General features: G+C 55.0%; 1 protein-coding gene across 1 annotated transcript; it reads left to right on the forward strand.

Annotated features, from left to right (window-relative positions):
* Positions 1–34: 34 nt before the first annotated feature.
* Positions 35–27080, forward strand: LOC125107011 (DNA dC->dU-editing enzyme APOBEC-3-like). The gene is made up of 14 exons (XM_047741564.1): positions 35–78; positions 1238–1382; positions 2740–3019; positions 3483–3598; positions 5207–5347; positions 5681–5747; positions 14258–14417; positions 15680–15833; positions 18193–18472; positions 18692–18803; positions 24754–24910; positions 25611–25878; positions 26113–26228; positions 26550–27080. The coding sequence occupies exons 1-14, from the start codon at positions 50–52 to the stop codon at positions 26595–26597; spliced, it is 2073 nt and encodes a 690-aa protein (XP_047597520.1). The 5' UTR covers positions 35–49; the 3' UTR covers positions 26598–27080.
* Positions 27081–27096: the final 16 nt, after the last annotated feature.

The following is a 27096-nucleotide window of genomic DNA, read 5'->3' on the forward strand; positions in this document are numbered from 1 at the left end:
GGGAGAGAAGCCGCAGACACAGAGTCAGAGGTGGTGAAGGGACCGAGACATGGATGCTGGCTCAGAGGCCTGGGACAGGTAACCCCATTCCTCTACATCCCCTCTGCTTCTGAGCCCCTCCTCGGGGCTGCCCGATGGGGACATGCCACTCCCTTGAGGTCTCCTCCTGGACCCTTGGGGGTCCCTGCTCTTCTTTGCCTGTTCCTGCTGGCCCTTCCCGGGCCCACCGAGCCCCGTCCGCCGATGCCCAGTCTGCTTGTCCAACCAGCCTCGCCCGGGCTCCTGGGGAATTGTCCCCAAAGGTCCCCATCCTTGGCTTCCTCCAGTGCCCTTGGGAATCTATGCTTCCTGCCGGGGAATCCCTCTGAGCAGAGAGGCAGGAGGTCCCATTCAGCTTTAAGATTTCGGGCCTGCAAAGGGCTTTGGTATTTTCATCATTAGGGAAAATCCCACGACTCTTTAAGAAGTTGAGGCTCCTGGGTCCTCTTTTTGGCAGTGGTCCTGCACGGGTGTGTGTGGGCCCGGTGCGCACTGCGGAGTGGGCCAACCTTGAACCAAAGGGGAAAGCCCCGGGATGTCCCTCCACGCAGCGGAGTAGCTCCTCAGGGACAAGGATGGATGGCGAGGCCAGGAGATGGGATGAGAGCCTACCATGGGCGGAGGGGGAGAACCCAGCAGAGGGTCTGAGCGCCCTGGGCGACTCCTGCGGGTCCCCTGACAGAGCACCGGGCAGGCCCCCCAGAAGCTCCCAGATGGGGTCCCAGAGGGAGGCTGGGTGGATCCAGCAAAGCCAGTGGAAGCCCGTCCTCTGTGGGTCTGGCCAGAATGTGGGGTGCAGGGAGAAAGGGTATGGGATACCAGCAAAAGGAAGGAGCCCGTAAGAAAGAATTGAGTTGTTTCAAGATCGAGAATCTTCAGTGTTTTTTTAAAAAAATCATTTTATTTATTTATTTGACAGACAGAGATCACAAGTGGGCAGAGAGGCAGGCAGAGAGAGACGGAGAAGCAGGCTCCCTGCTGAGCAGAGAGCCCGATGTGGGGCTTGATTCCATGACCCTGGGATCATGACCTGAGCTGAAGGCAGAGGCTTAACCCAATGAGCCACGCACCCACCCCCGAGTATCTTCATTTTAATGTAAAATCTCTCTTCTGTGCCAAACATCCCTCAGCAAGAGGACTCTCCATACTCCAGGGGGAGGCCACATCTTCAGCCCCTCCGCCACACTTTTGTCCACAGGCAGCTGCTGGATGAGGACACTTTCACCGAGAACTTCCACAATGATAGGAGGGTGTGCAAGACCTACCTGTGCTACGAGGTGGAGCATCCCGGTCAGGGATCCGGGATTCCTCCGGGCCAGGACAAGGGCGTCCTGCGCAATAAGGTGACCAGTCAAGCCGGATCGCAGCTCGCACGGCCTCCCCATCCTGGGTGGTTCGCGGTAGAACGTTCTGGCTGGACCTGAGCAGGTCTCACCAATGTTTCCCCTTCGGTCCCCCAACGGCCACCCCTCAGCTTAGTGTCAGGTGGGGACTGTTTCTGCTGTGGTTTCTGGGTTGGAGCCACACGTCAGAAAGCAGTCACACTGTCCCAGGGACTGGCACCATCAACCCTTTTCACCGAATGACACTCCTTCCACTCCTACCCCCCACTGCTGTGCCTCTGAGGAAGGGATAGGACAGGGGAAAAGGCGTCTGGACAAGGGGTCAGCTTTTTCCCTGGCCCCTGCCTGGGGCGGCTGCCTGCCACAGAGCCTGAGATCTGTTGGCCCTCGACGCTCCGCCAGCTCACCAGCAGATGCCCTGGCAGGACCCCTGCCCACTGCTGGAGATCCTGCCCAAGGCACTGCTCCCCACTCCAGCATCGCCCAGGGAGCCCCACTCGGTCCCCACGTCCCCATCCCACTATGCCCAGATCTTTGAGTTGGCACTGCTGACCTGACTTGCTCCCGGTCCCGGGCTGACAATCCGTCCCTGGATAGGTTGCACCCGTCTCCACAGCTCTGTGAGCCCCGACAATGACCTTCACCCCGTGCCCAGGCGCCTGTCTGCTGGGTGCCCCTTCCCCATTCCTCCCTGCACGGTGAGCCCTTCTGTGTCACCCGTGGGCTCAGCGCAGGGTGAGGGCCAGGGCAGAAGCTTGCAGGAGCGCTGGTGCCAAGGTGGGAGTGGGGTTCGGTGGCGGTGGGGGAGGACAGGGCTGGATCCCTTCCTGGAGGAAGCCTCCACTGCCAGGGCACCAGGCCAGGGAACTCGGAGCTCCCCGGCCCCCCTTTCCCTTTCCGGGGCTCTTCTGCTGCTGTCTGCAGGGCCCCGCTAGGTGAGGGTCCTGAAGCCCCTTCCCTGGGGCGCAAACATAGAAACTCAGTGGTCACGCTGAAATACTGTAACGCAATCTTTTCAAGGTCAAACTTCAGGCAAATCCCATGATAAATGAAATCTCAAGAATCCGAAGAAGGCCCAGCAGGTAGAGCGGGATGCAGAGCCCTAGAGAGCAGAGGCACATGCAGGTGCTCAGCTCGCTCACCGGGTCCCTGGGAACTTGCCCTCACTGGCCTGTCAGCCAGTGCTGGGGAGCCTGGAGCCTGGGAACACTGCAGGGAAATCCCATTCATCTCCTTCTGAGAAGGGCTCCCCCTGCATTTCCTGCCTGAGGCCAGGACCTCCCTGCCTCTCCCTGGTGCCCCCTCCCCCGTGTTCACCACCAATGACAGAAGCCTTTCCTGCCTCTTGTGTGCCCAGAGTGACCAGGACCCCAGGCTCTCCCGCCACGCGGAGTCCTTCCTGCTGGAGCAGATCCAGTCCTGGAACCTGAACCCGGAACACCAGTACAGGGTCACCTGCTTTCTCTCCTGGAGCCCCTGTGCTGACTGTGCCCAGCGTATGGCTGAGTTTCTGGGGAACAACAGTCACGTGAGCCTGAACCTCTATGCCTCCCGCATCTACAGCCTGGGAAGCTATGAGCAGGGGCTGTGCACCCTGAAGAGGGCTGGGGCCAGCATCGCCATCATGACCGCCAGGGGTCAGTGTGGGCCTCCTGCAGGGCACAGGGGTGGTGGGTGGAGGGTAGGGAGAGGCCTGGTGGGGGGTGCTATGGGGGAGGACAAGAGTAGTGTCCCTAGGGGTGGCCCCTGTGGGCTGCATGCGGAGGGTAGGCCAGGTGCCTGGACAGCAGAGGACAGCAGAGGACAGCAGGGTCGCTGAGAAGAGAGGTCAGCGCAGGACAGGTGTGTGCAGAAGGGCAGGGAGAATGGTGGGTGGGCATGCCAGGGAGACTGGGGTTTGCGGGAAGAAGGGAGGCCAGGCTGGCTGAGGTTCCAGCCTGAAGAAAGAGTTCCGGGGGAGGGGTGGTCCCGGGGTGCCCCAGAGGAGAGAGAGCAGGGCTGCAGCTAGGAGGTACACAGCCTGTCGTTGACAGTCAGACCCGAGGTGGCCCCCAGCCCTCCCCGGAGCCGGGCTCACGTCCCTCCCCCGCCTCTCTGCAGAGTTTGAGCACTGCTGGGACACCTTCGTGCTCCACCAGGGAAGAAGCTTCCAGCCCTGGAAGAGTCTGGACAAGGAGAGTCAGAAATTCTCTGAGACCCTGCAGGACATTCTCAAGGTGAGGTGCCTCCCTCCCTCCCTCCCTGCCACCTCCCCTGCCCTCCTCCCTCCTCTCCATTGCCTGGCCTTTCCCTGCCCCTCTCACAGCCTCCACTGGGTTACCTGCTCCCTCCTGGGGGCCATGCCACCCCTCCCGCCCCCTTGGACAGATTCCTCTGCTCCCTCACCTCCTGGGGTCCCCTCCGTTCCCCATCTCTGGGGCTGCCAGACCCCTTCTCTGTTGCCCCCGCCCACCTGTCCCACTGCCCGCCTGTGCCATGCAAGTCCCCGTTCTCCTCCCTGAGCAGGAAGCCTGAAGGATGGGCTTCAGTCTCGCCAAAGACCAGGCACGGGAGGCCTCTGTGAACAGCAGAATAAAACACTTCCTCCCAAGCCATGCAGACCCGCTCTCCACCGCCTTCTCCAGATTGATCCACGGAAACCAGCAAAGGGCCATGAGCCCAGAAGAAGTCGTCTTGAATTGAAAATTCTGAGTAGATTTACTTGTCCTGGAAAATCTACCTTAGGTTCAAATATACGTGATTAAGATCACACACATCGCTGTCAGGAGAGTTTTCCACATTTAGAGAAGTGACGAGTTGATTTCAAATGCAGAGAATGGACGGCAATGTCAAGGATCTTCTACCAAAGGTTTTCTCTGGAAATGTGTCCCGAGTCCGGAGATCCGCAGGCTGACACCTCTCGCTTCTCGGGGCCGGGGGGGCCTTCAGCGGGATCACACCAACTCCCTCCGCTGGGAGAACAATCAGTTAAGCCTGACTTGCTGGGGGAGCAGGGTTCTAGAGATCAGAAACCTCCCCCCACCAACCGATCCTATTGTCAGGGGCACTCAGTGGAAATGACAGCTGTGCTGCAAGAGAATAGAAAGAAAGAATCTAAATACTGGGGAGGAACCCGCACACCTGAGGTGTGGGGCAGTGGGAGGTTCTCCAGTCTTCACCCCTGGGCTGCCCAGGGAGGAAGCCAGAGGGAGGGGCTTCCCTGCTCAGCAGCTGAGCTCTGCCCCTTCCTGACACAGGACACCTGGGGCAGAGTCCCCTGCAGGGGCCCACACAGGACACACAGCAGGGCAGGACCCCCACAGGCCGGGGGTCTCCCTCCCGTTGCTCTCCGAGGCGTCCACACTCCCTGAGGGGAGGCCTAGCAGCTGGTGGGTGTGCACGAGGCCTTCCTGAGGCCCAGGGCAAGTCCACAGTCCATCCTCACAGACCCTGCGTCCCTGTCAGGGCCCAAAGGGTGTCCTGCCTGCCAGGGTGACCGGAAGGGGCTGGGGAGAGTCCTGACTCAGGTGGAGACAAGGGAGGGACAGAGAGGAAGGGAGAGAGGGCCGCGGTGCTCCGTGGGAGGAAAGGGCTCAGTCAGGGAGGGCTGCACCCCACACGGAAGGAGCTGGTGGAGCAAAGGGACCCAGAGAGAGGGTAGAATGGAGAGGAGAGGGACCCAGGGAGGACAGGACAGAAGGAGCCTAAGGACAGGGCGCTGGGGGAGAGGGGCTGCCCTCCAGGGAGAGCTGCCCCTAGCTGTGGACCTCGGGGCTCTCTCCCAGGAGACAGGAGTTGGGGAGCTCAGGCTGCTGTGAACACCTGCCCCTGGCCTTGCCCCCCAGATCCCCTCCAAGCGCCTGTCTTCTCCTGCTGGACTCCTGGGGCCCCAGTGGCAGCTGCCCCCAGACAGAAGCTCCTCTAGCCGGCGTGGCCTAGACCCGGGGCGGGAGAGAGAGGGAACAGACCGGACAACTTCAGAGCCTGTGCGTCCTTCAGTGGATAAGAGCCGCGGCCGATCCTGGAGGGTGGCAGACGGGAGACTCCAGAAACACGGTTCCCCCCGGGAGTTCCTCTGGAGACCCTTTTGTGCTGCAGAGGGAACAAGATGGGCCTCCAGGCCTGTCACCTAGAGCAGATGCAGACTGATGGGGACTGGGTGGGGCTGTGTGACTGGTCCAGGGCTCAGGGCAAGGTGTGAAACGGTTGTCCCCCGCACACAAGATGATGCTGGTGCAGAACAGAGGGCACGTCTCTGCTCCTGGGGACCCTCAGGCCACAAATCCTCCCCCGCCCGTCCTGCCCCTTCTGGCTCCCAGCTTGAGCAGCCTGGCACGGAGGAGGCCATGTGCGCGGGCAGCGGGGGCCTCCGCAGAGTGGAGAGTGGTGAGGACAGGATTTTATGCAGTTTGACCAGCCGTAGCCCAGTCTCAGATGCCCTGTTCGAAAGCATAAAGGGGCTCCTTCTGGAAGAGGAAGTTAGATAGGCTCCTGCAGGAAACAATTACTTTTCGGAAAGGAAGCCCACTGACCCTTTATTTTCACAGACAGAACTTTCCCAAGGACCTAAACCACTACCCCGTCAAACACTAAGCCCACCATTAACACGCTTTCTTATCGTTTACTTAAACCAAGCGTTAAATAGGACCCCAAGGGAGCACCCAGTGGCCATGTGCGGACATGAGAAAGAGACCCAAGACAGCCAACCTAGGACACCCCTGTTCCCCCTTTGTGCCCACGGTAAGGTTCTGGAAAACCAGTCACCCCTGACTTCCAGCTCAGACTCAGGAGGGGCCAACAGTCGGGGAGGAAGACGGGCACAGGCCTGGGAGCGGGGTCGGCCTCTGTCCCACGGGGGTCTGCTGCCCTGCACTGGAGCCCAGACTATGTCCACACCTGCCGGCCCCTTTCTGCCCCCGGCCTGTCGTACTCGCTGCCCCAAATCTGAAACCTGTCATAAAAGGAATGCTCACTCTTCAAATACTCAAGGGACAGCATCGATATTCAAAAGGACACACGATTTTCTATGCAGGGAGGAGCCCTGGTTCACTGGATCCCACCAGTCCCCCACGAGCACAAGTAGGTCGGTCCCAGTGTGCCGTGTTCTCAAGGAAGCCGCAGTGCTGAGTGTCAGCGGTGCTCGGGCATGGTGGGCAGATGGCCAGAGGAAATCCCCAGGAACTGGATGCCGAAGCTTCGGTCCACTTGCACAGACGTCCCTGTGACATGCTGCTTGGAGCCCCTCTCTCACTGGAGGCTGAGAGAGGCCCCTGGGGACAGCCCACCCCGCCTCTGTCCCTGATGCATCTGGGGCTCCTGGTAGAGGAGGAAAAGGACCCCCCACCGCCTGGGAGCAGGTCAGCCCCAAACCAGGTCCTGGCCTCTCTTCTGGAACAAAACCCCTGTGACACTGAGCTCACATCACCGTGGAGGAAGGGCCCACCTTCCACAGTGGGGCCAGCAGAGTCACCCCGTTAGACAGTCCTATGTTGGCCACCTAAGCTGCCCCCAACGGAGAAGGGGTTTGGGTTGGGACCCGCGGGGTCAGAGGCCATGGGCAGGGAGGAAGCCCAGTGGCCATGTGACAGAGGATCAGTGACCTGAGGCGGGGGTCCTGGGGACAGTCATCACACATCGGGGGCCTGAGGAAGGCAGGAGGCAGCCTCTGGGTCTCAGGGGTGACCGTGTCCCCAACTCCAACAGAGAAAAGCGTGAGATGTGCCCTCATGGACCAGCTGAATTCAGGGCTGGGCAGCCCAGGGGCCACCAGCAAAGGCCACCGAAGTTCCCAGCCTGGTCCCACTGGTTGGAGACACAGAGAGAGAGGAAAAAGCACCACCCTCGACCCCAGAACGCCCTCTGCACCTTCCTTTGGCCTGCCCACCCCCCACCTTCAGCAGCCACATGCCCCCAGAAGCCTTTATCTTTCTGGGGCAGTGCACAGGTGTCACAAGACTTACCTATGTTACCAGCCATGCAACTGGCCAGTGGTGGCCGTGTGGCTTCCCAAGGACGTCCTCCACAGCCAGGCACCAGGTGGGGACAGGTCAAGACACGCCCGATGGGCAGGGAGAAAAGTGCAGCTGGCGGGTCTCTTCCCAACCCCATACCTGTCCTCCCGGCATGTGTAACACAGACGTGCTGGCGGCGTGCGGTGGGCGTGGACAACGAGGAAGGGTGCCCTGTCCTGAGTCATCCCCTCGGCTGGGGGGCCAAGTCTAGACTACAGGATCCAGTCATGGATAGAGGGGGGTCTCTGGGATGGAGAAGTGGGGCCCCGGGTCCTCCCTGTCTGCTTCAGACTGGGATCTCCTTGAGGGCAGGACACTTCCTGGCCCGGCCTTGCATCCCTGGTACCCCCCAGGGTGGGTCCATGAGGCGGGGCTCCTGGGTGCTGTTCGGTGGCTGGGGGACACAGGGAAGGACTGACCCAGACTTGCCTTCCCTGTGGGTGGGAATCTCGCCATGTGGAAATGGGGCACACATGCGTGGAGAACATTCTGGTGTAGCTGGGAGCACACCGGGGCTGCCGGGTCCCTTGGGCCATTTCCTGGAGTCCTGGTTCCGAATGGGCCCTGAAGGCCTACGTCCCTAACTTGAGCACAGACACCCCTGCCTGAGGACTTTGCAGCCCGGACCCCACCACAGGTCATCCCTGCAGATGACAGGGCCTGGTACCCAGCGAGGGGAGTGGTGCGGTGAGGTGGGGCTTTCAGGGGTCAGCGGCCTGGCAGGGGTGCTGGGGAGTGCCCAGCCAGCCCCCAGGGGGAAGATTCTGGCCTGTGCTGAGTGTGGAGGCAGGGTCCTGGGGTAGGTGACACTGGAGAGAATTACAGAGTCCCTGTGGGAGCGAGGAGGCAGACAGGGGGTTTGTGTGGCAGGGCGGCTTCTGCTCCCTGCAGGGAAGGTACTTGTCTCCTCTCCCACCACAGAGCTCACAGGATGCCGGGAGGACTCAGGGACCCTAGGGAGACCCGCGAGCCCTGGCCTGGCCTGCCCCCAGGTGCAGGAAGGGTCCAGGGATGGGACGCCCTGGCCCATCCCCCTGCTCCCTTCCCATTTGTCCTCTCAGTTCCTCCCTTTGGGGGAGATGCTCCTTTCTGTAGGTTTTCCTTCTCCCCCAGGCTCCCGCTGCCTCTTTCTAGTCCCTGTGCTCACTTCAGCTGAGCTCTGCTGTCCCTGGTCAGTCACTTGTTCCTGTGTCCCTCCCTTCCTTCTTCTGTGTCTCCCTCCCTCTCTCCTTGCCTCCTTCCATCTTTTTTCTCATGGATCCCTTGCTTCTCTCCATTTGCCCGGAGTGTTTTATCTTGCTCTCTGCTCCCACTCCAGTTTCTCCTCTTGCTCGTCATGGTTGCCTCTCTCCTTCCCTTGAAGCCTCACCTCTGACTATCAGACATGACTTTTCTTTGTCTCTCTTAGATCCGGCATGAATTAAGGCCTTTAGTTTTTCCTTCGACCGTCTGGGACTTTCCTCTCCAAGATGTCCTGGCATGAGTCACCTTGCATGACCGTGGCCTGAAAAAGCCCTTCTTTGAGATGCCACCTTGGACCCTGAGCTACATCCCTGGCTCACCACAGACAGATGATGCCCTACTCTGTCCCTTTGTCCGGGTGTCTTTCTGGGCTCCTCAGTAGAAGTTGGAGTCTGTCTTTGCATCCTTGCTCTTTTAGAGGAGGAAACAGCATCCTTTGCTCCCTCACATTGATGTCCAGCTGCTACTGGAGTGACAGCCACAGCCCCCTTGCCCTCAGATGCCCAGCTCAGTCCATCTTGGGAAAAAGCATGCACCTATGGACACCATGGATGGAGGCTCTGTGCCATCCCACTGCACATTCTGTCCTCGGCTCAGCAACTCTGGTTGCCTTTCAGTTGGGGACCATAAAAGAGGACTCCTTAAAATAGTCATGGGGTGTGTTACTTACCACCACAACAAAACTTATTAGGAACCCACCCTTGTCTATATTTTGAAAAAAAAAATTTAATAGGGCTGGCATCTAGTAAAACACCCAAGCATCTTGTAATGAGTTGAGTAAGAAGAAATTCTCTTCTTCCATGCCTCCTGCCCATCCCGCCCAACCCTTTAGGGGCGACCTGTTTCTCGTGGCTGTAGATCATCAGTTCTCCCAGCTGCAGAATATTCCATTCAACCAGCACAAGACACTTCCTTTATCAGCTCTGTTGTCATGGGCCCTGGCTGCAGGCAGGAGACTGGGACAGAGCTCAGGAGGCCATAAGGTAAGGGGTGTAAGAGGAACTGAGGCCATCCAAGCTGAGCTTCACCAGAGCTATGCTCCTTCCCCAGAATACCCCTCATTGACTCATTCAGTTAGTCTCTTCGATGTTTTCCAGTCAGATATGGGCTCTGGTGTTGGTCCTCGTGTTTACTCCCTGACTACCAGGGAGGAGTTAAATGTGAGGTCTTTGCTTTAGATTCTTTTCAAGGGAAATCCTATCCACCTTTTTCCTTCTCTTTATTTTTCTAATATTTGGCTCTACCAGCCTTCTCGTGGCTTCCCTGCTCACTAATAATGTTCCACAGCCTCACTCGAAAAAAAAATCTGCAGATCTTCGTAAGTACAGAATAATGTAAGATAGAGATGAAGATGTCCCTCCCTGCCACCACAGCGATCGAGGGAGAGAGATCTTGCTGTGTTATAAAATTAACGCATAGAACTAGTTCAACAAATCTGAAGATTGAAGTCTTACATTCACAGAGCATCAGTCTTGATTCTCTGTGCTATTGTGTGAACACCAGCAGCTGTTACCCAGCAGTACAGAGCAGTGGCGGGAGGACAGATTCTGGAAGCCAGCTGCCTGAGTTCCGATCCTGCCCCTACCACTTACTGGATTATGACATGTGGCAAGTCCTTAGCCAAATTATAGGCATATAAATTGGAATAATAATAGAACTTTCACCTAGGTGTTTGTGAGGCTTAAATGAATTTCTTTATATTTATATCTACATATATTATGAAGAGTGTCTGACCTATCATAAACATGATAGGAGGGTTTGCTATTACTACTAGAAATCTGTCTCTGAAAACAACACTAAACATCATCTTGCAAAAGTGTCTTAGATCCATACACTGAAAACTACAAAACATTACTAAGAAAAAGCAAAGAAGATGTTTAAAAATAATAATAATAAAATAAAATAAAGGAAAGCTATACCATGTTCATGGCTCAGAAGGCTCTATATTGTTGAAGTGTCAATTCTGTAGGTTCCATGTAATCCCAAATGCATTCTCAGGGTTCTGCCCCTCCCTGAGGCAGCTCTGATGCATGGACTTGGCCAGGCTGAACTACATTTACCCTAATTCTCCTTACAGTAGTGTCAGATAAGGGTGGGCCACGAGAGAGGTTAGTCTGGCCAATTGAGTGGGATGCTGTGAAGAAGCAGTCTTTTCTAACAGGCTCCTATGTTGAGGTGCCGAATTGACTCACCTCTTTAGTGTGAAACCACAGCTGTAAGAAACTTCCCCGCATCCTTCCTGGGTTTCTCCCACCCTGGAGCGAGGCGTGTTTGCTAGCTCTGTGGCAAAGGAAGTGTTAAGAAAGAAAAAACAAGCACAAAATGGAGGCGGTTGCTCCCCATAACAACAAGCCCCGATTCCATCGCAGGCTCAATCCATCCTAAAAATGTGACCTTTTAACAGTCAATCTGAAATTTTGTAATCAACACTAGTGAAGTCATCCGCTTGATAAAAGCCCTTCCCCACAAAAAGAAGATGTCCCGGCCTGAAACAACCCTTTCTTTGTTTTGCTACCAACTTCCTTGTTCCGTACTCTACCTGTGAAAACCTTCAGTGGTACAATGCCTCAGAGCATCTCTACTTGCTAGGTGGGATGAAGCATTTAATGAAGCCAATTAGATCTTCAAATTTACTCAGTTGAGGTTTGTTTTTAACAGGACCCCACAGGACACCTAGACCACTAAAGTCAGGGCCAAGAGCAAGGACCTGGGTTTCTGCCCATCCTCTCGAGCTCTACAGCTCATCCTTTAGGTTCTAGTTTGTCTTGGCTCTCTCACGCTCTACATCCACCGTCCCATCACAAAGTGCTTGTCCCATGGGCTTCATGTCTGCTACACACCAGACGTGAAGAGAACACCTTACCGACACTGCCTAACCTGCCCCTACAATGGCATAAAGTCAGAGTCCCATAAGAAGTCCTTGTACGTTCCATATGATCTAGCCATCCCACCTCTGGGAATATAGAGCAAGATAGCTCTGTAGAGAGCAAGATAAAGTCACTTGGGTCAAGCTGTGACTCAGGTCAAGCAGTGATGTAGGCAGCCAAAGGCACTGCAGATAAGAACAAATATCCCCGAAACCAGCACAGGTTGACAGCACCCAGCACCGGCAACCAACAGACCAAAGGGCAAAGGCTGATTAAACTCCAAAGGAGTGTTAAAATGAACTGTCGTGAACTGTCCGTCTCTCCAGATGCGGATCCTTCTACATCTGGCTGCATCCAAAAGGCAACTGTGGCCAAAGGCTCCGCCCAGTCGATCTCTGAACATAACACAGATCCTCCACTGCTTGACCATAGTAAGCAGCAAGTGCCAAGAGCTGACCTGGACTGCATGGAGACCTCATCTCAACTGTGTTCCCACGGACCGGCTTCGAGTTTGCTTCACTAACTTCTTAACCCTTGTATCTTGCGTGTTGTGTAAACTTGTCTTGTGCTTTGCTTGCTGTGACATGTATGAAGTCAAGTTAAATGCATATGAAATGCCATTGAGTTTTGAATCCTGAACTTGCTTTATAAGTACGTTAACCTGGCTTTATGACTGAATAAAGCTGGCATTGTGGAAAGACAACTCGCGTACGCACCTTCGTACTGTGCTTGTCATTTTATATGTATATTACGTATAGTATATATAAATTTAAATAATAGCCATATTTATTTATAAACATAGATGCAAAAATCATAATTAAACTGCTAGCAAACAAATACTCAAACCGAGAAAGATTTAAAGACTATAGGACTTCAACTATACTAAAAAACAAATTATTAAAAAAAAGATAAAGAACATGGGGGTTAGCATTTTCTTTTCTTTTTGATGATTTTATTTATTTTTATTTGAGAGAGAGAGAGAGAGAAGAGTGGGGGGAGGGACAGAGAGAGAGGAAGACTCCCTAGAGCCTGATGCAGAACTCAATCAGAGGACCCAGGGATCGTGACCTGAGCTGAAGGCAGACACTTAACTGACTGAGCCACTCAGGTGCCCTGGGACTTAAAATTTTCTATTTCCCTCTTAGAAGAATTTCCCTTAAAATGGAAGAATAGAAGAGTCCCCCTTACGACTGCCACTGTTCAACACTGTGCTGTTGTCCAAGTCAATGTCCCAGGAGCCACAATAAAGCACAAGGGCTCTCAGGATTGCGAAAGAACAGAAACTACTAGAAATAGTAAGCCAGTTCTCTGTGAGGTGGGTAAATCCAACTTCAATATAGGAAAATGAATAGTGTTCCCAGGTACTAGCAACAACAAAAATAAAACGTATGAAGGTAGATGAAGGTTACAATAGCTCCCAAAAGGTTTACTAGAAGTGAACCTAACAAAACGTGTGACACCTTTATGAAAAAGAGCGACAATCACTGAAAACGTAAAAAGAAGACCTATATAAATTGAGGCATATACCATGTTAATGGATAGGACCTCAGTGCCACAAAGATGTCTATGCTTCCCAAAATTTCTCTCCCTCTTTTGCTCTCTCTCTCTCTAGCAGAGGCGGGACGGTACCCAAGGGGAAGTACCTCCATGACAGCATGGAAATGCCCCCTGTCAAGGCTGGGCCTTATAATAAAGGGTAAAGTAACAGCCAAGGGAACCTGCACAGCCAAAGATCCCAGGCTGGGGAGGCAGCAGGAGGGACCCAGTGCCTATCACTCCTCTGTCAGGATTACCCGCAGGCCAGAGGGTGAGGACTGCCCACAGTCTCCACCTGAGATACTAGCTCCAGGGACAGCTCCTCTAATTTGCACCCGCTATGCATCTACTTCCCAGCCAACAGGGCTTTGCTTCTTTTATTCCCACCAGGAAATCCCCATTCCCCTAGGGCCAGCACCGGCCCAGCTACCATCAGGAACATTCTGGGCCTCCCGTGACCTAGCAGGGAACATGACCTCCGATCTCCAGAAACGCAGCCACACAGCCTGGAGATTCAGCTCACTCACCCCTCCTGGGGCAGTGTGACAAGGTCAGCCATCCTGTCCCTGAGCCAATGAAAGGAATCCCATCAGTCACAACTGTTATGGGCTGAATCTGTGTGTCCCCTAAATTCCTATGTTGAAGCCCTAAACTGCAGTGTGGTGGTATTTGGAGCAGGCGTGTCTTTGGGGTGATGAGGTTTAGACCATATCATGAGGGTGGGACCCCATGAGGGGATTAGTGTCCTAAGAAGAGGCAGAGAAACTAAAGCTGTCCCTTCTTCTCCCTCTGCCTCCCTCTCCACCCGTCCCTCTCTGTCAGATGAAGGCTGAGGGACCTTGGGCTGAGGACCCACTGGAGAATTAGGATCTCAAAGCACACCTGAGCCCTCCCTGCTGGGGAGTCAGGAGAAAACGCCAGAGTCCTAAGGCCATATCCACACTCCTTTTCTCTTCCATGCATTCAGCAGACACGTGGAGAACAACACCTGGGCCCAGACTTGGGGGCGCAGGGGTGATGAGGTGAGGGCTCACTCCACTGCCCAGAGAGCCTGCCTCTCTGGGAGCTGGCAGGCAGGCCTCCTTCCTGCCTTCCCCAGCCAGGCTGTCCCAACCCCCTCTGGCATCCTACTTTCTCTTTCTGTTTCTCTTTGCAAGAACCCGGGTCCTGTTGCATGCTGGGGCTCCACCCAGGGGCAGCTCTGTCTCAGAGAAGGAGAGATGCTGGGTCTGAGCCCAAGGAAATGCAGCCACCCGAGGGCCCTCCCCCCCAACCCCACCCCCAGGCCAAAGCAGGAAGGAGGTGGGGCATCCCCGCAGTGGCCTGGGAGGTATCGGATCTGGGAGCTTTCCTAAAGCAAGGCTGGTGAGAGGAATGGATCCCTGGCACCATGACCCAAGGTACCGGCCACCAGTCTCCCCGTCTGCGGCCCTCCCACCCCCTTCCCCAGCAGCACCCCCTTCCTGGTAGCCCTGCCCCTGTCTGCCTCTGTCCCTGGCCTCCTCCTCCTCCTCCCGCAGTCCCACTTCCCTGCTCTCCCTCTCTGAGCTTCTTCTTGCACTCGTGCCGGGTCCTCACCCTTTTCTGGGGATGCTCCCACTACTGCTTCTGAACATGCCCCTCCTGCACCTCTACCCAGCCGCTTGGTCCCCGAGACCAGCCTCAGGGTCTGAAAGTCTGTCGGGACTGCCCCTCCCGGCCTGTGCAGGCTTTCTTCTGGAAGTCTCTGTGCTCTGCTGACACTCAGAATTTAACGAAAGAGTGGGCGGAGCAGTGGGTGGATTTAGTTTGAAGCACTTGGATCGATTTTTCCAGAATACGTACACCGTTATAAACACGATGGGAGCCTAGCTCCTGGAGGCAAGAGGAGACGTCACCTGTTGCAGGGCTCTCCCAATCACGGGCAGACACGTAAATGCAGCCAGTTCTCAACCTTACCCCCAGCCCAGCTTCACTTCAGGCAGCTGGGGGGAAGATGCCAAGTCAGGAGAAACGCGCATATTTAAAGTGAAGTGGAGGAAGTGCCAGGGCAGTCATGGGAGGTCCTTGCTGGAAAGAGCCTGCCTGGGGACCCACCACAGCCCCATCACTCACTAGCCCTGGGCGGGGCCAGGCTACTCTACCTCCTGCCCCTTCCTCCTTCCCTCTACAGTTGGGGTGACTCCCTCGAGATCTGTGGAGGACTCTGTGAGTCCAGACATTTAAAGCACTTAGAATAGTAACCTGGACGTCTGAAGGTATCCATTAACCTGATAACCTTTCAAAAAAAAAATGCATTGGTTAAAAAATCAGGAAGGAATTGCATTGCAGAATTAGAAAAGCTGTTCTCTGGGGATGTGGGGGCTCCTATTTCTCTTTGCAATTTTTCTAAAGGGTTGGGGAATGCATGAGCAGGAAAATCAGTGTGGTGGGAAGGAGCAAGACCGCACGGGCCCCTACAGGAGAGGTCCCCGTCCCTGCTGTCCCTGGCAGTAGCCCCCTCCCCACCCCCTTGCCCCATCCAGCCTGGAAAAGCAGAAGGCAATGCTCAGGACCCCAGAGTGGGGAGCTGGGCCGGAAGCCCCACCCACCTCACCCCCCACTCTCCCAATTCCACCCCCACCCTGCCCTGGGATAACTCCAGGGAGCGCTCTCTGCATTTTCTGTTTTCTTTTGCCCCCAGAGACCCCCTGGAGAAGATAAGTCCTGGAACCTTCTTCTTCCACTTCCCAAGCCTGTGCTATGCTTCAGGGCGGAAACTCTGCTACCTCTGTTTCCAAGTGGAAGGAGAGGGGGAGGAGGACTCCTGGTATGACTTGGGGGTCTTTCAAAACAAGGTAAGGCCCTTGACAAGCAGGAGCTGAGTCAGCTGGGAAGGTGGGAAAGAATGGAATGAGATGTCACACGGGGGCTCTCCGTGGGGCATGCTCCTTCCTCCTTCCCCCAACATCTTCCTAAGATTTTGGCCTAAGAGCTCCTTGCTTGACCCTCCTGGAACTGGAGACAGGATAGGTTTGACTTAGCCCATGAGCTTAGTTCAGAGTGTCCACCGGCATCCGTCTCCAAGTCTTCTCATGGAGCTCGGCCTCTAGCAATCTTGGACGAAAGAGCATCTTTAGAAAGTCAGGGCCATTGGACACCGGAGCCCTTTCTGCCCTAGTAATGGTTCTGCCGGTCAGGTCCTCCCCCGCCGCACCACCCGCCCGCCTGGACCCATCTGGAGCCGTCTGGACCTCTGGTCCCTCAGGGGAGTGCCCGCACCCCTTGTCTGTCTGCCTGCCCCAGGTCTGCTCCCAGACCTGCTCCCTGGAAGGCTGCCACTGCACCCATGACCAGCTTCAGCAGGTGCTGGAGCCAGGCCACCCCCACCCCCTGCCTGACCCCTAACCACTTGGCACTCCCAAGAGACCTGCCACCACACCACACCCCTGCCCTCTCCTCTCTCCTGACACTGCAGGCTTTTCAAAGCCTCTTTGCAGGAGAGAGCCTTTGTGGGCTGGGTCAGGGGTACCCCAGTACTAACCCATAGAAACATCAGGGTCACATATGTCATTTGAAGTCTACTAGTACCAGTGTTCAAAGACTTAAGAGAAATTGATAAGCTTAGTATTGGTAATGTATTGGCAAATAGATCTAAGAGATTATTTCAGATTATAATTAATACAAAAATTCTTCACGAGGTCCTTTACATTCATCATTTTTACTGTCATTGGAACGAGATGGGTATTTACACTTGCCCCACATGTCAATTCAGACAAGCCACGTGTCAAGTGTTCTGGAGACGCATGGGGCTCAAGGCTCCCCTGCGGGGCAGCATGGCTGTGTGGCCCTCTACAGCAAACAGCACCCATGGAACCAGCCTGGACCCCAATGGGCCTGGCCTGGGCCAGTAGAATGCCTGTAGGATGGATGGGTGGATGGATGGGTGGATGGATAGATGGATGGAAGGGTGGATGAATGGGTGGATGGATAGATGGGTGGGCAGATGGATGGATGGATGGATGGATGGATGGATGGATGGATGGGTGGATGGATGGATGGATGGGTGGATGGAAGGGTGGATGAAGGGGTGGATGGATGGATGGGTGGGTGGATGGATGGATGGATGGATGGAAGGATGGATGGAATGGATGGGTGGATGGATGGATGGATGAGTGGATGGATGGAGGGATGGATGGATGGGTGGGTGGATGGATGGACGCATGGATGGAGGGGTGGATGAAGGGGTGGATGGATGGATGGATGGATGGATGGATGGATGGATGGGAGGGTGGATGGATGGAGGGATGGATGGATGGGTGGGTGGATGGATGGATGGATGGATGGAGGGGTGGATGAAGGGGTGGATGGATGGATGGGTGGATGGATGGGTAGGTGGATGGATAGAGGGATGGATGGATGGATGGAAGGGTGGATGAATGGAAGGATGGATGGGTGGATGGATGGGTGGATGGATGGATGGATGGAAGGGTGGATGAATGGGTGGATGGATGGATGGGTGGGCGGATGGATGGATGGATGGATGGATGGATGGGTGGGTGGATGGGTGGGTGGAAGGATGGATGGGTGGATGGAAGGGTGGATGAAGGGGTGGATGGATGGATGGGTGGGCGGATGGATGGATGGATGGATGGATGGAAGGATGGATGGAATGGATGGGTGGATGGATGGATGGATGAGTGGATGGATGGAGGGATGGATGGATGGGTGGGTGGATGGATGGACGCATGGATGGAGGGGTGGATTAAGGGGTGGATGGATGGATGGATGGATGGGAGGGTGGATGGATGGAGGGATGGATGGATGGATGGATGGATGGAGGGGTGGATGAAGGGGTGGATGGATGGATGGGTGGATGGATGGATGGATGGATGGATGGATGGATGGGTAGGTGGATGGATGGAGGGATGGATGGATGGATGGGTGGGTGGATGAATGGAAGGATGGATGGGTGGATGGATGGAGGGGTGGATGGCTAGATGGATGAAGAGTGGATGTTGGAATTGATGGTTGACGTGGAAGGAATGGCCCAGTCAAAATGACAGCGCAGGGAGAGATGGAAAGGAGGGATAAATCAATGCACATCGTGCCCCTGGGACTCCTGCCCTCTCACCCTTCCTCCCATGGCAACCAGCCCGACCCTACAGCCTGCTTTGCCAGCCAAGAGGATCCCCTTCTCTTCTCCACCTCTCCCAGGTCTATCCCCAGGCTCCCTGCCACGCAGAAGCCTGCTTCCTCTCTTGGTTCCGTGACCAGAATCTGCCCCCTGAAGGGCATTACCGTGTCACCTGGTTCTTATCCTGGAGCCCCTGCCCCACCTGTGCAGAGGATGTGGTTGAGTTCCTGGAGGAATACAGGAACGTCACGCTGAGCATCTATACTGCCCGCCTCTACTACTTCTGGGACCCAGATTTCCAGGATGGGCTCCACAACCTGTGGAGTGCAGGGGTCGATCTGGATATCATGTCGTTTGAAGGTGAGAGCAGAAGGAGCTGGGGAGACAGGACTGTGGGAGGGGGTAGGACTCGGGCAATGGGTGCTGGAGGACCTAGAATGTCCCTAGGGAGAGTGTGTCGGAGGAGAGCCTGGGAAACTGAGGCAGGACTGGTTTTGCCTGGCAGGGAGGTCACGGGAGGGTCATGAGAAGGAGGCCCCCCAGATCCCATCTGACACCCCTCTTCCCTCTTTACCTCAGATTATGAATACTGTTGGGAAACCTTTGTGGACCACAAGGGGATGCACTTCCAGAGTTGGGATCTATTAAGAGATAATGATTTGCTGGCTGAAGAGCTCGAGAATATTCTTAGATGAGGGCGTCCTCAGCCTCCTGGTCTCTCCCTGCCGCTGCCGCTCCTTCTCCTGGGCTCCAGCCACCTTCACCTTCCTCCCCAGTCCCTCAGACTCCCTGATTCCCTCCAGCATATCCTCCCTCTTCCCTCAAGCCTTCCTTCAGTCCCATGAGGGTCCCCCAACCTGATTCCTCCCATCTCACCGCATTAACCAAATCGTTAATAAACTGAAAGTAAATGGGCATGAGTACTACGTCTAAGTGTGAAACTCAGAAGCTGTGAGAAGCTTCCTTCCTGAGGATGTGACTTCTCAGAGAACCAGGGCCCTTGCTGACAGTGATCTGCTGGGTGAGGGCGTCTGCAGTCTGTCCTCTGTGCTCACCGCAGGGGAGCCCCTGCTGTCCCTCAGCCTGTCCCTGTCTCTCCTTCTCCTAACAATATCAGGCAGATTGGATTCGGGCCCATCCTAACGGGCCTCGTTTTAAAAACCATCTTTTAAAAATCTGTATCTCAAAGGTCGTCGTGTTCTGAGGCACTAGGGTTGAGACTTTAGCTGATGGATTTGGGCGGCACATAGTTCAGCCCAGACAATGACCCAGGGCCTTTTTGAGCTGAAGGTGAGCAGCAAAAGCAGGATCCTTATTCTGCGTATCTGTCTCCTGGGTTATGCCCGAGCTGCCCCTGCCTCCCCTGCTTCCCTTGCAGTCCTCACTTCCCTGGACCCCTCCTCCCCAGCGCCACCACCTCTCTCCAGGTCAGCACCGCACCTGCCCTCACTCCCATGTCTCTTGTCCCCTTCCCACATTGCTGCCAGAGGGGAAGCTTCAAGCAAGTTGCCGCCTGGAGACATCCATGGAAAGTGAGCAAGAAATTAATTACTCAGTTTACATTTAAATAACTTTTTTTTAATGTAGGATGGGGCATAGGAGGACTGAGGTCATCAGAACTTTTCCAAAAAAGCAGAATCAAAAGTGACAGGTGGCCGAGAATCAAGTCTGGGAGACAGGGAAACACGAGCAGTAGAGGTGAAACAGGGACCATCTGGTTCTTTGCCCACAGAGCCGAAGACCCCATGAACACACTGGCAAGGACAAGCGGGGAGGAGTCTGTGGTAGGGCCCCATAGGTTGACCTGGACAAGGGCACGGTGAAAAGGACTGAGAGATCAACCTGAGATGGTGGGATCCCAGGCACGCGGAGGCAGGAAAAGCAAGAGGGCAGGTGTTCCGTTTGGAAGACATCCTAAAATCATTGTGCAGAACGTCTCGGGTCCCATTCAGACCAGCTGTTTCTCTCTCTGATCTTGGCTGGCTAGCTGTGAGTTGTTGGTGGCCACAGACCCCTGTCCCTCCCCGAGGCACCCTGTCTGTCCTGCTGCCTGGGGGCCGAGGGCACAACACAGAAGAGCTCAGGCTGTCCCCCGCAGTCTATCCTGCTGCCCATGCAGGAGGCGCGTGGGGAGACACCCCTCTTGACTGCCTATGATGTCAAAACAGGCCAAAGTGGCTAGCTCAGAATATCCCCTCCTTCTGGAGAAAAGAACCAAGCAGAAGGCCACTGTTAGAGATCTGTGGGGGCTTTCAGGACATTCCCTCCGAAACTGCTCTGGCTCACCCTGTTCTCTGCCCAGCTCCGATGGCCAGCGAGTATTCAGCCTTCCCCCCATGCTCCCTGCTTCCTGGGCCAGAGGCATCTTAGCTGTCAATTTGACCAACACCTGAATACACAGATTCGATCACTCTCTTGGAAAGTCCCAGACCCAGCTCATTCTGGAAGCTTCTTCCAGAAGTTGGAAGTGGGAGACATGAGAATAGATCGGAATAGAGGGAATGCCATTCCCTCAGACCCTCCATCTCTTGCCTGTGCTCTTATTACCCCCTCAGGGCAGTCCCAAAGCCTGTAGGGCAAAACCAGGTGTGTGTGGTGGGGGCCGCCAGGTGGGAGATCTCTAGGGACCCTATGTGTCTGTGGTCTGGACTGTGGGTAACAGGTGGCGGTTCTAGGACCTCTCTAGTATTCAACTTATCCCAGTTGCTCTTTGTTTTTCCATCCGGGGGTCTTGGTGGACATGTGAAAGGCAAGTGGATAGCTTGTAGGACGCACACTTCAAGTCCAGGTCCCTGATCCCTGACCTAGGAGGCCTTGTGGGGGCAGTAAGATCCCTCCTCTTGTGCCCCAGCCTCCAACTCCCACTCCTGGAACATGGAGGAAGTGGGAGGAGCCAGGCCAGTACCCCCGGAAGGCGTCTAGCTCTGCGTCTAGCTCTGCGGTTTGTTTGCTGTGTGGTCCCAGAGAGTAGCTTAGCCTCTCTGTACTGGAACCTCATTGAAGATGTCGGGGCAATGATAGGCCTCCCCCAAAGCTTCTGGGGGCTTGGTAGAGGACCTGCTCAACACGCCTGCCTTCTCCAGGGCTGGAGATGAAGATCTGACCCATAGACCTCACTTTCCAGATGCCCAGAGTCCTGACAAGATACTGAATGACTTCTATCGGCAACGCAGGGGTCGTGAGGAAAGGGCTCACCCCACTCCTCGAGAGCCTGCCCCCGCCGCAGGAGCCGGCCTCCTTCCTGACTTCCCCAGCCGGGCTGTCCCAACCCCCTCTGGCATCCTACTTTCTCTTTCTCTTTGCCATAACCCGGGTCCTGTTGCACATTGGGGCCTGTCTCCCCCGGAGGACAGCTCTGTCTCAGAGAAGGAGAGAAGCTGGGTCAGAGCCCAAGGAAGTGCAGCCACCCGAGGGCCCTCCCACCCCTGAAAGCAAAGCAGGAAGGAGGTGGGGCCCCAGGGGAGAGGGGAGGCTGCCAGGCAGCCAGCCAGCCCGGAAGGTCACTCCAGATGGGGGCTTTCCTAAAACAAGGCTGGTAAGAAGAATGGAGCCCTAGTGCCCCCAGACAAAGGGCAGGGCTGGAACAAGCCCACTCCGGAGAGGCAGCAGCAGAGGAACCCCAAGGTCAGGTAAGTCCGGAGGAAAGAAGGTGGGTGGGAGCCCAAAGAAACAGTCAAGCCAGGACCTCCCACCCCAGCTTCTGCCTGGCAGGAAAGGGGTGGGTCTACCACTCAGACTGTTGTGGGAGGACACTCTCAGAGAAGGGGCTTTCCCAAGGCCAAGAGCAGCCTTGTGAGAGGGAAATGGAGCTGGAGAGCGCAGGGCCTGGGCCAGAATGAGGCAAGCCTGCCAAGAAGCCTGGGGCAGGGCTGCAGGGACCAATAGGGACCTGCTCACTAGGCTCTCTGCCTCCTTCCTGCTCCCAGCCCAACTTCGATCCCTCTCTGACACCTAGTCCTTCATTCTATCTGTCCCAGTATTCGGGTCTGTTTCCTGCCTCTGGCCTGTGGGTACGACCTGGGCAGGTGCCCAGCCCCCCACCTCCACCCAGATCCCACTGCCTCCAGCATCCTGTCTGCCTGGGGGGGGGCCGGGCTCTCCCCTAGGTGTGACCTCTGGGTCTTCCTAAAACACTTCATTTAAGCTTAGTGACAGACTTCAGATTCAAGGGTGATTGAGACAATCGCTGGAGTCAACTATCAAAGCGTATTTATACATTCTATTTTAAAGACTAGCACAGTTTTGCAAAGAACGCTCTAATTTCTGTAACTGACGGGAACAAGAGTTCATCTGCCTGATGTTCAGGGAGCCAAGAAAGAAATGCCATGGGGTTTCTGTGCTGAAGAGACAGGCTAGTTGCTGGTGTGGGGCCACCCAGGAGAGCAAGGAGCTCATGCTGGGAGGTCCTGAACTCCCCAATGGTTTGCAGGTAAAGGCATTGAAGGGCAAAAATTCAGAGTTAGGGGTCCCAGCTCATGAGTTCTTCTGATTGATCAGGGATGAGATAAACTTCAAGGTTGATGAACTTGTCTTTCTGGTACCAACGGTGTGGTTTCACCCAGACTGTGGTCAGCGGCCCTACTCTTTCCGCTATCCAGGTCTGAAGATCAGCTCAGCAGTTCGTATCAGTGATGCTGGCTTTGTTAGCAGAAGCAGAAACCAAGCACCTGGTAGCTAGGATGACCACTGTAGACCATGTCCACTGGGGAATGTTCGTCATCTTAAGTAAAGCATCCTCTAAGTTGCCTTGGGTGTTTTCCCCAGCAATCTTTAACGGCAGGGTGACACGCCTTTCTGCAGACTTAATTCTGTGGCTGGTTTCATTTCTGCTCTGTGGAGGGAAAAATCATCTCCAAGATAAGAAGATAAATTGTTTCCCATGAAGATGCTACCAAGTGTGAAAAAATTAAATTAGTCTTCAAATGCTTCTTACGAGTTGTTTCTATCATCCCTCTATTTTAGCTGTTCAAGGTCAAGCTTCGACATTTGTGCTATTAAGACAAGGCACTTGTCTAAACTTGGAAATATGTCAGCCTTGAGTATCTGGTTTGCCAGGGACTGGGGAGCTTCCTGGGGCATGGGAAATTCATTGTCAAAACTGGGAAGCCAGGGAGCAGTTGGTTGTCCTAAGTGCGCTATGAGTGGAGGTTTCCGTTCTAACCTTCATGCTGAGGGCAGCCAGGTGCCCAGAGAGTACCGGTTTTGGGGGAGGTCACTGGCAGGTGACAAGGTCCCAAGGCCACAATCCAGAGATGGCTTTTTCAATGACAGTCACCAAGATGCACCTGAAGCTTTACTGATGAGCATAAGGGGGAGCAGAGATGGGTTTCCATTGATGACATTAGTGGCTTTATTAATTAGCATAACAGATGACAGAAATGGTCTTTTTTTTTTTAAGATTTTATTTATTTATTTGACACACAGAGAGAGAAATCACAAGTAGGCTGAGAGGCAGGCGGGGCGGGGGGGGGGGGGAGATGCAGGCTCCCTGCTGAGCAGAGAGCCCAATGCGGGACTCGATCCCAGGACCCTGAGATCACGACCCGAGTCGAAGGCAGAGGCTTAACCCACTGAGCCACCCAGGAGCGCCCAGAAATGGTCTTTTGTTGGTAGAATCCATGATGTTTCAGCAAGTTGGCTGGAGGTATGGGGGAGGCATTTCTGGCTTTGCAGGAGCAGGGTATCCCGTAGTCTGTGCCCCGAGGCATGGCACCCTTGGCTTGATTCCTGAGTCCGGTTCCAAGCGTCTGTGATCACCTGAGCCAGACTCCGCGGTCGGCCAGTTCACATTAGCTTGGAGTGGAGGGTCCCGCGGGCGAGTGGGCTGAGGCCCCGTCAAGCTTCCCTCGCTCCTTTGGACTGTTCCGCATCTGCTTGGTCGGTAACCTCCACATGCAGGACGGTCGGAGCTCTCATGCACCTCCCCGCGGCGGGCAGGAAGGCTGTAGTTCCGTCCACCTGTTCGTATCTTTGCTGCGTTGAGAGCATTTATGGAAAAGAATCCTGTGCACACATGCCCGCGTGAGCCAGGCCACTGTGCCACTGATAAACAAACTGGAATGTTCTCTAGAGTATAATCACAACTGGGGGTAAGACAAGCTCTATGAGTCCTTCAGCCAAAGTCACTGTCACAACACTCCCTTGGTGACAACAGTGTTTCCTGTCCACCAACCTCTCTGTGCTTTGTACAGATAGTCAAGATTGGGACACCCACACCTAAGCAAAGAGCACAGTTAGAAGAAGTACCAGGGCAGCCAGCCCCTCCCTCCCCAAAGAGAGGGCTGTGGCATTGGACATCGGGGTTGAGATGTCCGTGGGACCTGAACAGGGAGGTCTGGGGCACAGGACAAAGATGGGTGAACCACAGAAGGACCTATGATGTCAAGTTCTTGGTGGGGGTGAGGGGTGGCCAGCCAGCCGGAGGCATGTGGCTGCAGTGGCCTCCAGCATGGGCATGGCAGGCCCTGTGGGGCACCCAGGAGGTGGATTCGGGTGTGGCTGGGAGAGCTCACCCTCTTCCTCCTCCCTCCCCACCCCAGGGGCCCTCAGAGCACCCACAGAGTTGGGCTCAGGAAGTGGCAGAGCCTGGGCTGACACCCGAAGACACTCTGAGCATCTTTGGTTTTCTTCCTCTCTCACAGAAGCACAATGAATCCACTACGACGAGAAATATTCTACCATCAGTTCGGCAACCAGCCCCGGGCCCCGAAGCCCTACCGCCGGAGGAAGACCTACCTGTGCTACCAGCTGAAGCCACATGAGGGCCCCATAATGGCCCGAGTCTGCCTTCAAAACAAGGTGCGGGGCGGGGGAGGGGCTGTCTGGACAGGGGTGGGCGTTTAGGGGGTCTTAGGGGTGAATACTGAGGCTTACCCAGGTCTCTGCCTGCTTCCTGGGAACTCTCCATGATTTTCCCATCCCCGGGCCTCCGCAGAAGCTGTTTTCTCCAGCAGAACGCGCTTCCTCCCCTCATGGAGAATACAGTCTTTTCTTGTCCTCTGGATGTCAGTTCAGCTGCTGCTTCTGAGAAGCCAAGCGGTCTTCCCTGGACAGACCCCTGTCTGTTCCCTGGACAGACTCCAAGAACTCCCTCATACAAACCTGCCCTTTGCTTTTGCGCTCACCTTCCCACCTGCCCCGTCCCGCCTCCCTCCCATTCTGACCTGCTCCTTGGGAACCATGTTCCAACATCCCCTGATGTCCAAAAGGCAGGGTCTGCTGAGCATTTGGGAATTGTGCTGTGGGGTGTCTATCTGCCAACCCATCTCCTCCCAGTGTGGGGGATTGGGTCTGATTCAGATCAAGCTGCGGATGCTTTGGGGGGGGGGGGTACCGAATTAATGCAGGAGTGAGAGAAGGAAGGTAGGAAGGTTCTTTACCTGTCCTAGACAAGTTCACAGGGCAGAGCCCCTTATCCCCAGTGGTGCCCTCACTACGTGACCTCTGGCCTCTGCGTTGTAACCAAACCTCTCTTCTCTCTGTCTGGGACCCTTTCTAGAAAAAGCGCCATGCAGAAATCCGCTTTATTGACAATATCAGGGCACAGCAGCTGGACCAGTCCCAGAGATTGGAAATCACCTGCTACCTGACGTGGAGCCCCTGCCCCACCTGTGCGGAGGAACTGGCTGTGTTTGTCCAAGACCATCCCCACATCAGCCTGCGGCTCTTTGCCTCCCGCCTGTATTTCCACTGGCGCTGGAAGTATCAGAAGGGGCTGAGTCGTCTGCATAGCTCCAGGATCCCAGTGGCCGTCATGAGACTCCAGGGTAGGGAAAGGGCTGAGCTGTCAGGGGATGGAAGGGTTTGCAGCTCCAAGAGGGAAAAGTCACTGGGGGGTGGGGGTGGGGGGTGGGGCAGTGTGTGGCTGGCCTGAAGGGTGGCCCAGCTGAGGCCCAAGCTCTGACACCATCAGGAAGGGCAAAGGAACAAGGGGTCCCTGGAATTGCAGGGTGCATGCTCCCCTGCCCCTGAGGCCTAACTGCCTTCCTTCTTCATCTTAGAGTTTGAGGACTGTTGGAGGAATTTTGTAGACAACCAGGGCGATCCTTTCCAGCCCTGGAACAAGCTGGAACAGTACAGTAAAAGCATAACTCGTCGGCTTCAGAGGATCCTTGAGGTGAGAAGCTGTCCCCGCTGCAGGCAACCTGCCCCCCCCGCCACCCCTCTTCCCAACTTTAACGCCCCCTTGTCTCTGTCCCTCCTTTCCTTGCTCTCTGTCCCCACTGTCCCCCTACAGCTTTCTCTTCTCCCAACACCCTTCCCCTCGCACCAACAGCGGCTCCCAGTTCCTTCTTTGTCTCCATTTTCTTAAGATCTTGTCCATTCTCTGGTTCCCTCAAGGCCTCCCTGTCCCTCTTTGACCTCCTTGTCCCCTCGCCTTGGCTTGCTCCCCACACCACTGCCTGCCAATGACACTTCTGTTTTCTTTCTCTCTTAGCACCCCCAGAATAATTTAGAGAATAACTTCAGAAATTTGCACATTTGAGAACCATCAATCCCCTACCACATTCCTGGAGCAACTCAGTGCTTCACAAACTGCTGATTTTAGCAGCAACTTGTGAGTTCCACGGGCACACCTGAGCCTCCCCTGAGTCCGGAAAACCTTCCTTTCCTCCTTCGGTTCTTTTGTTTGTTTGTTTCTTTCTTTCTTTCTTTTTTTTTAATATGTATTTTTATAACTGAAAAAATAAACATAATTTTTAAGTCCATAAAAGTTGGGTTCCTTTCTAAAAGGGAAATCAGGACTTGTCCCCATAAAATAATGACTACAAAGGCCTTTTTATCCTACTACACCAAGAAAAAAAATGTGTTTGAGAATTCCCTCTGGAGTCTAGAATAGTTGGGTCATGTTGTCATCCCAGTATTCTCTGTTCCTTCTCAGTATCTACTGTGTGTCTAAATAAATAAGATGAAACTGTTGAGGCCATGCAGTTGCTCACTGAACTGAATAAAACCAGTTGGAACAGTGTTATTTGGTGTTCTTC

Source organism: Lutra lutra, chromosome 8 (genome assembly GCF_902655055.1).
Source record: "Lutra lutra chromosome 8, mLutLut1.2, whole genome shotgun sequence".
Taxonomy (NCBI): domain Eukaryota; kingdom Metazoa; phylum Chordata; class Mammalia; order Carnivora; family Mustelidae; genus Lutra; species Lutra lutra.

Coding starts and splice junctions, on each gene's coding strand:
- LOC125107011 (XM_047741564.1), top strand. CDS start 50: ATGGATGCTGGCTCAGAGGCCTGGGACAG. Junction 3,599..5,206: donor CCCTGCAGGACATTCTCAAG/GTGAGGTGCCTC, acceptor CTTGCCCCCCAG/ATCCCCTCCAAGCGCCTGTC. Junction 15,834..18,192: donor TGGGGGTCTTTCAAAACAAG/GTAAGGCCCTTG, acceptor CACCTCTCCCAG/GTCTATCCCCAGGCTCCCTG.